Source organism: Taudactylus pleione, unplaced genomic scaffold (genome assembly GCF_031769625.1).
Source record: "Taudactylus pleione unplaced genomic scaffold, aTauple2 ptg000276l, whole genome shotgun sequence".
Taxonomy (NCBI): Eukaryota; Metazoa; Chordata; class Amphibia; order Anura; family Myobatrachidae; genus Taudactylus; species Taudactylus pleione.
In genome coordinates this window covers 3,419,951-3,438,100 of record NW_028284678.1, presented here as the reverse complement: position 1 = coordinate 3,438,100, position 18,150 = coordinate 3,419,951, and the positions used below count along the sequence as shown (strand labels likewise).

The 18,150-nt window shown below is 39.0% G+C and overlaps 1 protein-coding gene across 2 annotated transcripts in view; it reads right to left on the bottom strand.

The window, feature by feature from the left end:
- NCAM2 (neural cell adhesion molecule 2) overlaps positions 1-18,150 on the bottom strand; it is a 342,401-nt gene that overhangs the window by 102,461 nt on the left and 221,790 nt on the right. For both annotated transcript variants that reach the window (XM_088481682.1, XM_088481683.1), the window contains exons 11-13: positions 13,353-13,449; positions 11,997-12,170; positions 5,703-5,822 (exon numbers count right to left, since the gene is read on the bottom strand). In XM_088481682.1, the coding sequence (XP_088337808.1) occupies positions 5,703-5,822; positions 11,997-12,170; positions 13,353-13,449 (391 nt within the window). The remainder of the gene's footprint in view (positions 1-5,702; positions 5,823-11,996; positions 12,171-13,352; positions 13,450-18,150) is intronic.

The window sequence follows — 18,150 nt, the reverse complement described above, 5'->3', positions numbered from 1 at the left end:
TCATATACAGATTCAGAGACTTAAGCAGGCCATACACCAGACCAACTTTCCTCCAACCATCCAACTTATCTGTCCCACTAAAACGGTGCCCTACACACCTAACCAACTTTTCATCACAACAGCCAACCTGCCAACTTTTTTTTCAGACCAGCCTATTTCTGTCCAACTTATGATGTCACAAAAGTAGGTGGTCAGTGTCTGCCTACCTCTGCATGTTTTGAACATATCTATATATATATTGAACACACACACATACATTACATATATATATATATATATATATATATATATAAGAAGTCATATGGGCTGGCACTCCACATTCAAGCAATGCATAAATTGGCCCAGGTGCCATCCAAAAATGCTCCAAAGGAGCAGTGTATTTAAAGTCAAATGGTAGGCGGCACTCACGGGTCTAAAGACCCGTGAGTGCCGCCTACCATTTGACTATATATATATATATATAATAGGGTGAGCAGGTTCGGTTTTACTCGGTTTTACTCGGTTCTTATCGCCACTTTACCGCAACTTTGGCTCGATTTCATTCGCTATCCAAAACACATGTTCGGCGACAGCCAATAAAAAGATCCGGGTAAAACCGAGTAAAACCGAACCCGCTCACCAATTTGACACTGGGTACACGGCCGAATGAGGGGAGAAGAGTCAAGATAGATCAAAGGGTAAAGAGCCATGATGGTGCAGGGGAGGGTGACCAACATGGTAAAAGTCGGGATGGTCTTACTATTGCTGGTGGTTGAAGAGGTGGGGAAGGAGCTGGCTACTATAAAGGATGAAATCCTTCTGTTTGATAAAGAATTTAGCCCTGTCCTTACAAATGATAAAACTGAATCATGGCTGAAGAAACTGGGTATCAATATAGAAAAATACAGATCTGAGGTGGTTGGTTTTAAAAAGGAAAAAACTTGAGACTGTAGAATACGACTACAAAAATCACACAGTGTATAAATGGTTGCTGGGGGAGGGCAACACATCTAGATTTCACCGCCAACGTCTTTACATGGATATACGTTTTGATACTAGCTCAAACTCCGCCTCAGAAGCAGAGAGTACCGACACCAGACCCCCATCGGGTGTTTTTTTAGGTATGGCCACAAGATCCCAGATGGGAGAAACAATAAAGACAAAAAACACCATAGGCCACACCCAAGGAGGGGGAACCACAAGAGGGCGACCACAAAGCAAAAGGGGAATGATGAGATGCTGATTTTCAATCTATCAACTCATATACTCACTGATGCCGAAACCAGTCTTCTTTCAAGAGGTCTGAGTTTTGTCCCAACTTGTAAATTTGATAGCTTCAATTGGTCGGTAGACCATTACAAGATAGGGAGAAAGTTAAGACTTAAAGAATATTTTTCACACGATAGATCAAGTGATGGACTAAATCAGATGTATTAGGCAATAAGTTTAAAAAATCTAGCAAATTTGATCCATCTTCAAATAACTCTAGCATTAAGACTTTTCTTAGGATGTTAGATAATGATGTTAATGACATGGCTGAGCAGAATCATAACCATACCTACAGCAACTTGATTCAGGAAGAAAAATTGGTGCTTAGGAGCCTTCAAAATGATACTACACTAGTTATTCGAAAGGCAGACAAGGGCGGAGGAATAGTCCTTCAGGATTATGCTAAATATGATCTAGAAATCCGTAGACAATTTAATGATATAGCCACTTATGAAAAAGTTTTTTTAACCCAGGTTCTAGGATTAAGAAAGAGGTCAACACCCTAGTGGATTTAGCCTTACTTGAGGGTTGGATTAACAAGACCACAGCAGAATTCCTGACGGTAGATTTCCCTATAACACCAATTTTGTATACACTCCAAAAAGGTGCACAAGTCTCTTATTGACCCACCTGGCAGGCCGATCATCTCTGCCAGGGGGTCAATTTTACAACCCATTGCTGAACTATTAGATCACTATTTACAACAGTGTGCAGTTAGATCTAAGACCTACACTAGGGATACTGGTCACTTTTTGGAAGGTTTAGATGAATTAACTGAGATCCCTGAGAACTGCTATTTGGCTACTATGGACATCTGCTCCCTCTACACCATCATCCCACATGATGGTGGTGTAGAGGCAGTTCGTCAGAGTTTGTTACGTGGGCTATATGTAGGACCCCCTATTGAATTTTTGCTGACCTTGTTGAGAACTGTATTGGAATGTAATAATTTCCTCTATGAGGGTAATTACTATATGCAGAAGGCTGGGATGGCCATGGGGTCGAACACTGCCATATTCTGTCACCCTATCAAAACCATATTTTATATTACCGACGGTTTATAGACAAAATTTTCGTCATATGGCAGGGTAGTATTGAGTTCTTTAAGATGATGCTTGAGACTCTAAATTCACTTGACAGCCCTGTATGCTTTACAAGTGCAATTGTCGGGGAATGAACGGAACTTCCTTGATGTATCAATCTTTAAGAAACAAGGGCGGTTGGGCTATACACTATACAGAAAACCTACAGATAAAAATACTACCTTGTTGGCTACTAGTCACCACCCAGTTGGATTAAAACACAATCTACCAATTTCACAATTTTTAAGGGTGCTTCAAAAAAATTCTGAACCTGAGCAGGTGGAGCTACAGCTAATTGACATCTGTCAGAGATTTTATGATTGTGGTTATGCCAAGCAAGAAGTTGAAATATGCCTCACCAGGGCAAGAAAATCGGCTTCTAAAACTGAAGTGGTAAGGTCCAAGGATATTCCTGATGCTGCTGAAGGTAGACTGATATTGGGGACTCGCTGTGACACCAGTTTAAAGGCGGTGCAGAAATCAGTGAGGAAACACTGGCCCCTGGTACAAACAAATCCAGGGCACAAGAGGATTGGGTCTAAACCACCCCTATTGAGTATATGGAGAGGAGCCAATTTGAAGGATCTCCTTTACAGGACTAATAGGATGACCCAGAAGAAGGAACAAGAAGGATGGCTGGTTAAAAAGAACGGATGTTACCGCTGTCTGGGTTGTACCACCTGTAGAGCCCTATTGGTTGGGCCATCGTTCCCACATCCACATAATGGGAAACAAAATCAATATTAAATACCGCTTAACATGCCAGATGGATCATATTACTTATATTCTATGCTGCCCATGCAGTCTTGTTTATGTCGGTAAAACTGTGAGGTCTTTTTGTGAGTGGATGGCTCAACACAGATCGGACATTAGATTGGCACTTGATAAACGAGTCACGGATAAACCAGTGGCAGCACATTTTTTGCTTAAAAATCATCAAGTAGCATCACTGAAATACATGATGATAGACTGGATCCCTCCCCCCGTGAGAGGTGGTGACCGTGGCCTTCCACTGTTGAAAAAAGAATCCCTTTGGATACACAAACTGGGAACAGTGGGCCTGATTCAGACCCGCTCACGACCGCTGAGCACTCGCAAGCGAGTCGATGTTTCCCAAGTGCACATGCGCAGGAGAGAGCTGGCTCCGTCGTGCACATGCGTGAGACCCGAATAACAATGGCCAAGCCGTCTTGCAGCAATGGTGGCGTGCTGTCAATGGTGATTGACAGCACAACCCCTTTGGTGGGCGTGCTGGGGGCTTGGCTGCCCAGATGGAGCTGTTCCCATGGGAACGCCTACCGTCTGGGGCCGGCCCCACTGACATCACTAGTGATGTCAGTGGGATTGCTTTTGGCTCTGATAGAGCCAAAACCACTCCAGGACTTACGGAAGCAAGACCCTACTGCAGGGTCTCGTCGCAAGCCCGATGGTCGCGATGGTCTTGACCATCACGACCATCATTTTGGCCGCTCGCTATAGCTGTGGGTGGTCACCCACAGCTATGCGAGCGGCCATGAGGCCGCTCCAAAAAGGAGCAGGGACGGCACTGATTCAGAGTGAGCGTTCTGTCAGTGCATCTGGCTCTGAATCAGGGCCAGTGTCCCCTAAGGGGCTTAATGAGCATAATTCTCTGCATCACTTTATTTGAATTTTGATCATTAATAATTTTTTCTTTAATTTTTTCTTATATTTTCTTTGCTATAGAGTAATATTATAGGTTGTTTGCTCTCAAATATTCAATGTTTTTCTTTTTATATATCTTATTTTTTGTAATTTCTCTATTTGTCATTTACCCTCCTGAAACCACCAGAGTGCTTTGCAAGTTGTTTGTAACATGCATATATGTGGATATGCTTGTTTTTCAGCTATATACATTAGGTGAATTAGGCACTATATGATTGCTTCATCCACTCATCTAATACTGATAGGTACCTTTGTTTATAGGTACCTTAAACCAAAAGCCAAGTTCCCTGACACACTAGAATGAAAACCGGAAGTGACATGATCGGTTGTGCGGACCACATGACATCTGGTATTGCTGGAACGCAAACCGGAAGTGCACGGTTTTGCGATCCTGCAGGGACCTCTGCAGCGCTATTTTGAGCTGCAGCGCTGTTGAGATTGCTATATTGAATGGGATGGTGCTGTAAAGGTGAGTCTGGCAACTGCAGAGATTGCATATCTGGTGTATTGAGCCACTTCCGCCCTGGATTGTCACTTCCGGTCCCAGAGGGATGGTGGGGGGTGGAGCTAGGCTCTACAGTAATTACCTAGGGTATTTAATGTGGTGGAGATGGAGGGTGTATGTATGTGTGTCCTGTACTTTGTCTGTGTATGACCTGATGAAGACCGCGTTTTGTTCGGTCGAAACATCGACCTTGTGACCACATGACTATGCCTGATTAAAGTGGATTGCTATACCCTTTTTGGTAACCTGAAGAGAAGCCCTGGTGAGTGCATTGCTTTTTTGTATATATATATATATATATATATATATATATATATATTATCCAAAAATAGGGTGCACTCACCAGACTTGAAGCAGACCAAAACTTATTTTATTGAAGTATAAAGACGCAGTCAGCCAATTGATGTTTCGATCCTCACTGGGATCTTTGTCAAGGATACTGCATTTATCCCTGGCAGTAGGGAATTGGTGTGGCACCCCAGCATAATATGGATATAAGGGAGTGATATATAGATATATAGATAATATTATATATATAATGTACAATAAATGAAATAGGATATATGTACCGGCTACTATATTCCTGGAGTTAAGTCCCAGGTCAGCACAGCAAGGGGGTTCCAGGGTTGGCACCTACCTGCAACTCTTATAGCTGCTCTTGGGATCCGTGCATTGTGCAGCAGGACAAGGGTCAGCGCTGCTCAGAGTGCCTGGCACATCGCAATCACAGGGGAGAGGGGGGATGTCAGGATCGCGGCCAACTGGGGGTGCTGGGTGCCATGATCACAAAGGTTGTTGCCACTGTTGTGGTGGTGTTGGGGTACTTTCCCCTACACTAGCACGATTAGTTGGTGAAAATCAAACATGTTTGATTTTCATCAACTAGTTGAAATTACCATTTTTGGCCATTTTTCATCGTGATGAAGCAAACGGCTGATTACCGTTTGCTCCAACTCACTAGACAATTCCAACGAGCTAACTAGTTGGCTGATTGGAATGATATAGTTTTATTGTATGGCCAGCATAAGTCGCACACTATACTGTACACTAGACTATAAATTAGACCTTGTTAAATCAATATAAGTATAGTACAGTACAGACAAGTTTATGCTAAAATATACTTAAATAAAATTATAAAACACCTGAAATTTAGTATTTATTAGTTTAATAGTTTTAACACTTACGAACAGGGAGTGTCTGAAAAATTTCAATTTTACTGTATTCTCCTTGTCCTTTTCCATTAACAGCAGCAACCCTGACTTCATATGTTGTATTGGCCTCTAAATTTCCCAGAACAACAATTGCTGTAAAAGAAAATATAAAACACCATTTAATTAATAATAGTACCGTATTTAAGCCATAAAAGTAACACAAAAAACTATTTGGAATCATCACAAAACAAATGTTGCAAAATGTGCCATCCTATCCTAAGAGCATTAAAACGATTATAATATTTTTTGAGTCACCAAATAAAAATGTTTCTCCTAATTATTTTATACCTGTCCAAAAGCACTGAAATAAAGCTTGACCTCTTTAAATGGATATTCTAATTCGTATATTAGCCTATTCATAGAGATTCTTAAAATGATGACTAGGAAACAGGACCAATCACATTAGATGATTTGGAGTGGGCTATGTAAGCTTCTTATATAAAAACAGTGACAGTATGACATTTTAAACTCAACTCCTAATCACGTCATTTAGCATACTGATAGAACATATTCATGAGTGTGATTTCAGTGCTGAGTGTGATTTCAGTGCCGGTTCTCATTTAATTTTACAATTACTGTAACTATGGCATTTGAAATTCATATTTTGTATGATTTCTGATGCGTGATGCACACAGGATCAGAATAAGTGGTAAAAGAAAATTTTAATATTGCTTTACTCCATTGGTCTGCTAAGAAGCATGGAAAAGAGTAATTTGTTAAGGGCAGAAGGTCTTTTATATACAGTTAGAAACTGTCATTTTTTAACTAGATTCCTATCCAGTACTTTCTTTTCCTGCTATCACCGATGTGCTCATCATACACTGATTAAACAGAATATGCAGAATGATTTAGCTCATTCATTCACCACTCATTTCCATTTAATAACACACACATCCTACTGAATCAGTATAAGATGCACTGGCATCAGCTAGCATATCGAGGGTGAAGGAGGTCGAGGCAAGGTGTGTTGGAGGAAGAGGGAGGTAGAGGCAAGGTGTATTGAAGGAAGAGGGAGGTAGAAGCAAGGTGTGCTGGAGGAAGAGGGAGTTAGAGGCAAGGTGTGCTGGAGGAAGAGGGAGGTAGAGGCAAGTTGTGCTGGAGGAAGAGGGAGGTAGAGGCGAGGTGTGCTGGAGGAAGAGGGAGGTAGAGACAAGGTGTGCTGGAGGAAGAGGGAGGTAGAGGCAAGGTGTGTCGGAGGAATAGTTAAATTATATGATAAGGCCTCATTAACAGTTATGAATAAATTTAGGTAAAAGGGAACAAGTTGTCCTAAGCAATACCATGTTGCCCTTTTCGGGAAGGGGTGGGGGAATTTAAAATGTACATACAGATTCAGAGTTAGCAGATGGGGAGTTAAAAATATGATCTCTTGTTCAAGCATCAACATTCAGACACATTTTTGGGATGAACATATCTGTGACCAAAACATATAAAACTCATAACATAGCATGACAAAACATGAAATATTACAAAGAAGTTTACAGCAGAGGCACTGTCATAATTCAAGAAACACATCGCCACCTAGGGGTATATTTAGTAATTTGTAGGTTTTTATAAGTGTAGTTGTTGCCCATAGCCACCATTCAGATTTTAGCTATTATATTCTAAAATGTGCTAAATAAATGATAAGTAGAATCTGATTGGTTGCTTTGGGTAACAACTCCACTTCCAAAAACCTGCACTTCAGTAAATATACCCCTTACTGTCCCTCCAGTAACACTCAGGTACAGTCAATCTGTAGCTGTTGCCATACAAATCTTCAAAATTGTACTCTTTTCAACAGCTGAGGCTTAGCCCAACAAACCAATTTGCTTTAACAATATCTGTCCCAAGGTACAGGCCTTGTAAAGTTCAACATTGCCATCTGTAAAAGTAGCTATGTATTAGAGGCCTCCTGGTGTCATAGTAACATTAGTCACTGTGTATGAGACTGAGTGGTCTTCAGGATCTGCTCTTACTTATTTTAGGGACTGTTGCTCTTGTGGATTTAGCTTTTAAATAACAATTACTTCTCATAATTACTGTAAAAGGTGACAGTATAAGATCCTTTGTCAAGTCTAGCTTTTGCAGGTCCGGTATGTATTTCGAGGTCTCTGCCCCTTGTGTCTCTAACAGACAAGTATTAAATGATCATATATGTGTGTCTGTGTGTCTTAGTATCACTGTTGCTCTGTGGTTTTGAGATGATACATGTGCTCATCTGCTTTGGTTCCATATATTCCCTTTCTTCCATCCATAATAATACTCGTCATCTTGGAATTAACTGCCATATGTATTACAGACAAAATGTGACAGCAGGTGGCCAGCACCCATACCCCCAATGTAAAATAAATAGTTAAATAAAGACAGTACACACACCATATTTAATAATAGTTTATTACATACATACCTCAATCACACATACTTACCTTCTACCAGATGTTTCTGTCCCCTTGTCCCCATAGATTCCAACAGGAGTACCTGCAACAAAGATCCTATACTCACCCGATCCTCGTGCTGGTCTCCGTAGGATCCTGGGGGGTCTTGGCAAAACAAAAACACGCTTACACAAACCCAAACGGACTAGTATTGATATGTGTCTTGTCACACATACCAATACTACGTGAATGCCAGCTGCCAGGACGTCAAGGAGTTTCCCTCATCCTACCAGCCAATCAGAGGCCGCTTCACATCTAGCGGCCTCTCATTGGCTGGAACCCATGTGTACCCCAGTAATGTCTAACTATAGAGAAGAGGCTGAGCTGTTGCTGCCTCAACTCTTGTCTTCCTGCAGTCACAATGAGCTCCACAAATCTGTTGAGTGGTAACTAGAAAAATGATTACAATAAACAAAGAAGATGATTATGAGTTATAAATATTTTCTTTGTATTATTCTAATCATTTTTATAACAAATCTCAGGAATATGAAAAGAGAGGCAGTAAAATCGGCAATGAATATGTAAGTAAATCAGCACTGTGTTTTAAAGGTAGGGCAGAATGGAAAAGAAAAGGAAATACCCAGAAGCTCAGAGCTTAAACTGGAAATGGCTACTGAATAATGACAACTGTCAACTGTGTAAATTTAATTAATTGTGTAGTGTTGACTGGGCTGTAACTAGGGGTGTACAACAGGAGCTGCAGTAGCACAAAGTGCAATAGGCCCTGAAATGGCCCCTGCAGCCACTAGCACTACTGCAGAGTTGCCTGGAGCTTCCAAGAAATGCTCCAGACAGGCACCATGCAGCCTGTGGAGCTGCCCAGAGCCTCTTAAGATTGCTCGGGGCAGTGCTTTACTAATTGGAGCTGCTGACTCCACCCAATAGGCATGATATAATAATTTCACAGGTTTAGGGGGCGGGCCTGACACAGGGCAGCATAGAGTCCTGTTATGGCATTTGATGCTTATATCTATATACAAATGGGTTGTTAGGATCTGAGTTTGTTGTGGACCCGGAGTGGTAATAGGAGCAGATACCTGAACAGATATAAATTGAAAAGTGGGTTTTTTAATGCGTGAATTTGCCGACATGTGCATGGATAAAATAAAGTGCAGAATATTAAGAAGATGGTGATGATTAGAAACTGTAGTGAAGTAATAATAAACAATATCCGGTTAGTGGCAGAGCTAAATAAAAGGGTTACTGCAAGGCTGCAGACAGGGAAACAGTTACTTGATTGATACTGGTTAGGTGATATCCAGAGAGGTTTAGAGTAATATGATTAGCAGCAGCTGATGAATTGAACTGAGATGGCTCAGTGTAGAAAACAGAGACGTAGGTAAATGGAGGCAGTGTAGGTTCAGAGTTAATTGTACACACAGGTCCTTTGGCAGGGAAAAGGTAAATAGAAGGTGCAGGATGGTTCCAGCAGGAGACTGGGTGCAGGCAGAGCTGTGCAGGTTGCTTGGAAGCTGGGATCCAGCAGGAGCACAGGTGAGCACTCAAACAGACAGGTTTACTGGAGCACAGGAATTCACTCACAGCATACGGTGTGAAACACATTGCACTGGCAACTATGGGAAGCTCTGAACTCCCTTAAGTACCCAGTGCAGAATCGTGATAGGTCAGAGAGAGCATGTGACATGCCAGGACTGGAGCAGCTAAGTAACATGACCAGAGGAAAGATGGCAGCGTCCATACCAGAGTGGAATGGAAACACCACCAGGCCTACCCTGGCCAGAATGACACAGTGCCTGCGGAATACTTTGCACAGCCAATGCCCGCCACCAGACACCAGCCCCTCCGCCGGAAGGACCACGCCACAGCACCCTCACAGGTAATACCCGTTGTACCCTATGCCGGGAAACACTGGTCGTGACATGGGTCCTTTCTCATCTAGCCTCAATAAGTCATGCAGCGTGATATGCCTGGCATGAGTTACCTGTCAGGTTCAGTGCATCTCTGCTAGCATTGGGCACTTTTTTTTGCAATGTGATATGTAACTAGGACAAGACTATGACTGTGCTGATTAATTTTATATGTGACACTTGTATATTTTTGTGCAACTGAGACTGAAAATGGAACTTGGTGTGGAAAAAAGCTTTAGCCACTGCATAAAAGCATTTCATTTGCTGATTGAGAGACTAAGGGGTAAATTTACTAAGAATCGTGTTGGTCCCGATTTGCATTCTCGGGTGATAATATCACTTTTTTGCAAATCGGGAATTTACTATCATTAAAGTCGGGTGATCTGTTCATCTTTTGGGGTTAAAATCGGGTGATTTAATGCTGCAAATTTCTCTGTTTTTACCATTAGAAATGAATTCACCATCAGCTCAAATCGGAAGTACTTTTCATAAATTTCTGCCTAAATCGGGAATTTACTATTATTCGTTTTGCTAAATTCAGCCATTTTACACTCAAATCGGGGACTCAATAGAAGTTTTAAATGCACCACCTCCAGAGCTGCGAGTTGCAATCCAAAAGCATAACCAGCCCCGGACTTGTCAGCCAGTCATGGTTCCTATAATTATGGGGAACAAAACGAGTAGGGTTCCACTGTAATTTAAGAACCAGCACCTGGCTGCAGGGCCAATTTAAGAACCAGGGCTGGGGGCAGAGCCACACCATTGGCAGTATGTGGCACAGAAAGAGAGCTTGCCTCTAAGTATGGGGGACATGCCAGCATTGATGAACACCTTTGATGTGTCATGTGTCATGTGACCAGGAAGTGCACTGCAGTGTTTAGAGATCAGCACTCAGGGCCTGATTCAGACCCGGTCGCAACCGCCCACTGGGCATGTGCACGATGGAGCCAGCTCCATTGTGCGCATGCATGAGACCCGGCTAGCGATGGGTGCTCCATTGCTCCGGGTCTCGCTCCAAAGGGGGCGAGCTGTCAATGGTGATTGACAGCTCGCCCCGTTTGGTAGGCAGGCAGGGGGTGTCAGGCCAAATGGAGGCATTCCCGAAGGAGTGGGAGAGCTTCCAGCTCTATTATAGCCAGAAGCTCTCTGGGGCTTGCAGCCACGAGACCCTACCACAAGCGTCTCATGGCAAGCCCGATGGTCGGGATGGTCTTGACCATCGTGACCATCAACCAGGCCACTTGCAATAGCTGTGGGTGTTCACCCACAGCTATGTGAGCGGCCAGGAGGCGGAACAAAAAAAAATGCCCTGATTCAGAGCGAGCGCTCGTTCAGAGCATCCGACTCTGAATCAGGTCCTCAGTCAGCAGCAGCAAGAGAAGACACAGTGATGTAGGAAGAAGAATCAATGGACACTGAAGCTTAGTGTTGTGAGGGAAGAGTTACAGTGAATAGTGTGTGAGACAGGCTCCCAGCACTCATCTCCGTGTGTGCTTCCCCAGCCATTGACCTCACCGCACGTCACTGCCACAAATTGGAAAAATTCCTAACATAAGAAAACATGGAGGATTACAAACAATTACAATAAAGTGCACCTTTGTAACTTAATAAGCACAGCACCATCTACTGTCCCTCCAGTAACACCCAGGCTTTAGTTAGTCTTCAGCTGTTATCATACTCTAACAATTGGCACATCTTAACTCAACTCTAAGTTGTAGTGTTAAAATAAAGCTGCCTAGTGAGAAAAAAAAGAGGCAAAAATATTAAACTAATAAACAATATTGAATTACAAAACACAGAGAAAATGGATTATTACTAAGAAAATGGAGGAAGAGCAAAGGGGAAAAAATTAATATTGGAAATGCAAATGATGCCTATGCAGCCTGTTTACCTATTTTACTCAATCTGATGTACAAACTCTTTTTCAAATACTCTTACTCACTATTATGCACATAAGCTCTTTTTATAATATGTTTACTCACTTTGAGTGCCATGTGAATGGACAACTTTCCAAGTATCTGAAGACACTTCCTTGAAATCCATTTGATAATGGTGAATTGGAACCCCACCATGTGAGTCTGGTTTGTTAAAAAATACTTTGGCATATGTCTGCGACAGTTCTATAACTCGCAAACCGTGTGGACTGGATGGCACATCTATGGGATAACACAATTAATTATACCATGAAATTAACACACATAAATCAAAGTATGTATGAATTGGTATGCTACATTCATTCTGTAAAACATATTTACATTGTTCATTGTGCATACTTAAATACTTTATATGCACTAAACAACACAAAAGATAGAATTTTGAAAGCTCAATGACTTCTGAAAGCAAAATGCATTGATTTTGCACAAGTATGTCTAGATATTTTTCCCAGCACAATACAAGAGACAAAAACAAGCCCTTGGGCAGGATAAAAATGTCTGTTCCCACCCATCCATTGAACAAAGACCATTGTAAGAAAAAGATCAGTCCCCCACTTTAGCCACCAAGTCTCATTCTCTAAAAGTAAATCTTTGTAACTTCATAGGCAAACACTGTATTTTTGTCCATTTTAATAATATATTCAGAGATCAACGTACTGTAAATATATGTAAGATTTACAAGGTTATGTAGATTAAGCATTGTATAAATAAATATTCATATATAAAATAAACAATAATAAAGTTAACTTCTTATGTGCTCATAAAGAGCAATATTTGCCAATCTGTCCAATTGTATCAAATACTGATTGTAATTAATGTCTGATTTTAAGGGCTAAAAAAATAATGATATATTTTAATTTTTAAATTACCTTAATAAACATTATCCTGTTATTTTCAATCAACTTAAAACGACTAACAATGTATAAATAACATGCTTTTAAACTACCCTAAAAATCTACTGTAATTCTATTAACAAATAATATAGTTCCATTGATATAAAATACAATAATATATGTGATACAGTACCTAAAGGGAATCTAAATGTTCCTAGTTCTACATCCAATCTCTTTATATATCAGCAATTGTCAAGAAAGAAGCATGAGAAAGAGAGCTTGTAATTGGATATGAACTGGAGAAGGCAGCATATGATTGGCTAGTAGTGATTTATGTTCAGTCATGTGCTTTTTACTTTACAAGTGTCCCACTGTTCCTCTAAGTTGTACATATTGCATTCAACATTAAAGCTGTAACAAATGTTACTATCCCTTTAACGAATATCCCAGATCATGAAAACACAAAGTTTGAATGCAAAGATATTGAAACTAAAAATAAATCAAAATGTGATTAATCTTAAATTAGTTATATGGGAAGCAGAAATCTTTAATACAATCACAATGTACCTACCGGCCAATGTTAGTATGTATTCTTGAATTCTTGATCCTATTGAATTGATTGCTGTGCAATTGTAACGTCCAAAGTCATTGTCCGATATTGGCGTTATCTTAATTAAAAAAAATCCACAACAAATGTAATGTTTACTAAGTATTATTTTATTTCTTTTTACACCTACAGAAATAGCTACAGTATGTAAGCTAAGAAATACAAATTTAATTATAAATATGCTTTATTCTTCAATTGGAAATATTTATTTTATTTTCATGTAAAGCTAAAAAAAAATAGATAAAAGCTATAATTCAAAAACAAAAACAATATTTAAAGAGCAGGTCATGGATTCCATCCACTGTAAATATTACCAAAGCATTTGATATTTATTTTCTAAAAAATAATGCTAAATTCTGTACAGGTTTCAAAATGCAAAGCAACACAATAACAGTTTAAAACTTGTGAAATGACACACAATCAATATTCAACAACAAAAAAATGAATCCACAACTGAGACAACACATGCAACTAAATATGTTGTTTATGCTTAGTTTACAATCTATATAGTATATATATATTTATTTTTCAGCCAAACTATTAAATACATAATGACATGGGTAATGAAAAATAAATTAAAAAGAATGATCTGTTGTCTCTATCAAATAATAAAGGTCCATTTACTGTAATACTGGAGAAGCTGAGTAATGTTTAAATCCACATTGTGCACAGCTGATATATCTAGCCTGGGCCACACTCACTAATGATAACACCAGTGAACAAGCTAGTGCGCTCATCACTTATATCAGAACCCTTTCCCTTTAGCTGGTTGTGTTTAATGGCATTTTTGAGTCAGACATGTTTATCAACAAAGGATTCAATGTACCAGACTAAGGAAACCACAGGGATAAAACAGACTATAAGTTCAGAGCACAGTAAGGTAAAGTCAAGGTAAGAATAATAATAGTCCAGCAGATTCAACTTTCAGTCAATATTTAAAAGCAAGGTCAGGTTGAAGTCAAGGACAACAACAGTAAGGTAGAAACAGTACCAAAATACATTCCAGAAAAAATACATAGGTGAAATAAGGAGTAAGGCAGAGTTGCAACCACGAGTAACAGCACACTCAGGGACTAAGTAGGACCTAACCTGGGGGACTGCATAGTGAAGTAAGTGTGAGCTGCCAAGCCCAGAACCTGACAAATTATCACAGACTGGCATCATTGTAGCCCTATACAATGAGCATGGATGTGATGGAGCATGAACTTTTGTTGAAGGCAAAGTGTTTTCATTTGTACAGAGGTTTCTTCTTTTCCATCAATCTAGGTTCAAGTTTCCTCACAACTTTTTGATGTTAGTACATGCTGACAATTTGCTTAATAGTTTACAGGTTTGTGATAGGAAAAAAAAACATGTTTAAAAAATTAAAAATATAATCTCAGAGTCCTGATACTTATTAATTTTGACCCAATCACCTGTATTGTATTTTTTCATCTACACAAAATACTGGTATTGGACTCTTTTATAAGCATGACAAAAGTCATGAGAGTAGTGTGACATCTTGTTTCTTACAATGAATACAGAACTAGTCCTGTTATTGTGTCTTGTCCACATGCAGTATAAAATACCTGGATTTTCCCATGCACATCCAAGTTTTCACATCACAAAGTGCAAACATCATGTGTGTATCGGCCGCCATCTTGTTACACTAGTGTATGCATGTGCTTGCAAAAATATCCACAAATATGCAACAAAAGGTGGTAAAAACAGAAGAAAAGGATTTTGCGATGCAGCTCTAGTTTTCAACATCATTAATTTACCCATGACACTTATAAATACTATCACCTGCAGACATGGGTACTATTCCTTCTAAACCTAGGGCAAAAGATATCATAGTTAAAAAAATAAATTCAGCAGATAATGAATGCTGCCCTTCAGGGTGATATCCTTTTCATTCTGACCATAATTCTTCTTTTTCCAAAATGCTCATTGCAGGTACATTGGACAAAGCCATGGGTCTTCTCAGATCCAGGTTATTATGAAGCACATTAAAAATATGCATGTTAGACTTTCCCAATGTTAGTGTATATTCTATATTTGTATATGACTTTGCCAACTGGACAGCTCCTTACCATAGCAGTGCTTGCTTTTGTTGTCTTAATATGCCATTTGTTGTCTGTTAATATTCATGAAATTGCTTTCAACTATTTCTTAAGCCACAATAAAAATATTTTTGAAAAAAAGTGCAGAATCAAGATAAAAAAAAATGTTCAAAACACTTGTTCATGTTAAATATCTGATGAAAATTCCTGCATAATCTCCAGAACTTCAACTGAGAAATAATTTGCCTGGAAAACATTCTGAAGAATATACAGTAAGTGTATCTTTTCAGGGCAGTGTCCAATCAAGTTTGGCTATTTAAATCCTTCTTTACCAAATTGCTCAGATTAGCAGGGACACTGGACAGCACACTTCCAGGGGTCTTCTCAAATCCAGGTTAATATGAAGTATATTTAAAAAAGAAATATGAAGATTCTGGGATGCAAAAGTAGTTTTGTTGAAAACATTTTTCTGTGCTTAAATATCTGATAGAAATTCCAACAAAATCTCTTGCGCTTCAAATGAAATAATGTGGTGGGGTTACACATCCAGCACAATTATTTTTCCAATTGCAGACATTTTGAGGAGTTTAAATTAAAGATTATAAGCAAGATAATTAATGCAGTCAAACAAGATTTAAGATACCTCAAGTTGTTACATTAGATACGTGAAAAACATCAATGAAATCTAAATAACCCCAAGGTTCAATAAAACTGAACATTTCAAAATATCTATAATTAGGAAGTTATACAGTTGTACATTTGTGTGAAATACCTTTATATTGTATAGTCAAGACTGAAAACATGCTATATTTTACAGTTAAAGTAAATGTACAGTATTATTCAAACATAAAGCTTTGATTGAATGATTACATATCCTGATGTCTACTGTGAGATAGAAGTCACTAAATGATGATACAGTATTAAATAAATATAGTACCAAAATATTAATTGATTGGCCTGCAAACAGTTGCTTTTACAAAATCTACTTACATTTACATGGAAACAAACATATTCAGTGATGTTTTCTTTTTATGAAAAATATTTTTTCCGTTCGAGAGTTCTTTGTACCTACACTATAATTCTTCTCAAGAGCAAAACTTTGCTTTCGTCTTTGTACCCACAATATAATTCTTCTCAAGAGCAAAAATGTGCTTCCAACAATAAACACAGTGGTGTTTCAATATTGTATATTTCTATAAAAAAAATATCTAAAAATAGAATTACTTAAAAAAAACCATGACAAATGTTTGTTCTCATCACATTGTTGATGGACCCAGATTAAAAGCATGGTTTAAAATAGGTAGTGGCATTGAAAATGTTACAATTCATAGTTATGTGTTGTTTGTGCTGAGTAATCCTGCGTAAACCTTTTATGACACTTTCTGATACTAGAAACACTCTTTTACTGTAGAAATTCGAAAATTAAACCACAAAAGAAACTTTATCTAGTCCAAAATTAGTCTTGAGAATAAATGGTGCCTATAAAAAATAAGATTCCTAGCTGATGTGAAAATTCTGAAATAAATTACACTCTATTAACCAAGACTTTATGGACCAATGTCCTAAGTACTGAGTAACAAAATATATTTTAATTAGAGATGAACAGTTTGGTTTTGACTCGGTTCTTTTCTTTTCTTTTGGATATGAAATTGTAATCTAATTGACTATCCAAAACACGTGACAGCCGGATAGCCAATAAGATGTTTTTAGATCCGATTGTAACCGTGTCAAAACCAAACCGCTCATCTTCAATTTTAATTGGCATATAATGTATGCCATTATACAATTTGACATACTCCAAAGAAACTGAAGAACTCCTCTGTTTTATTGTCACAAAACATTATTTTCTCTATTACCGTTTATACCATAACGCCACACTGGACAAAAAAAATGATGCATAACTACGCATTCCCCAAAATACTGTATAATTCAAAGTTAGAGCAGGTATACAGGCTTATTTGTTTATAGATGTTTTTGAATTCCAGGCTATTGCATGATATTGTAAAAATATTTAAAGCAAGAAAAGTAAATATTTTTAATATCGGATACAAAATCTAAATCAAATCATTTGTTGCAGTTATTGACTAGTATTGTGCAGTATGTCAATGGTGCTATGTTACCAACTGCGCCCTTTCTCTCCTACACTATAAGTGATGTATTTGCAAATACCCCTTTCAAACCAATCTTCTGACCCTGGATATTGCCAGAGCAAGCTAGGGCCCTGTCTCAATGTGAAAGAGTCTACCCAGCTCCAAAGTCCTGGGTCCACAATCCTGGTCGCTACCAGAGTTATTCCCAGGACCGACTCGGGTAGCCTTCAATGCTAATTGGCAGATCTGGATCAATATGAGATGCTGAGAGATTATGTCAACAGGGAACGTCCACTTTTGATGACTCTACACTATTCTGCAGGGCAAATGCAGGTTCAGTATGAAAGGAGCTGGCATCAAACTAATTTGGGACCAAGATACAGTGTGAACGGGGTTTCAGAGCTGTGACCTGGGTTCAAATCATATTTAATAACAAGGGAAAATGTAGGGTTGGAGCCCCGGCTTTGGTTTTAAAGTGGTATATTTGAAATAATCTTTAGTAAATGATAAGTTATAAGTGCCTGATACCCAGATCATCCTTCATTCTCCCTCATTCAGTGGGATGTGTATCAAGCCTTGGAGAGAGAAAAAGTGGAGAAGTTGCCCAAATCAACCAATCAGATTTTAACT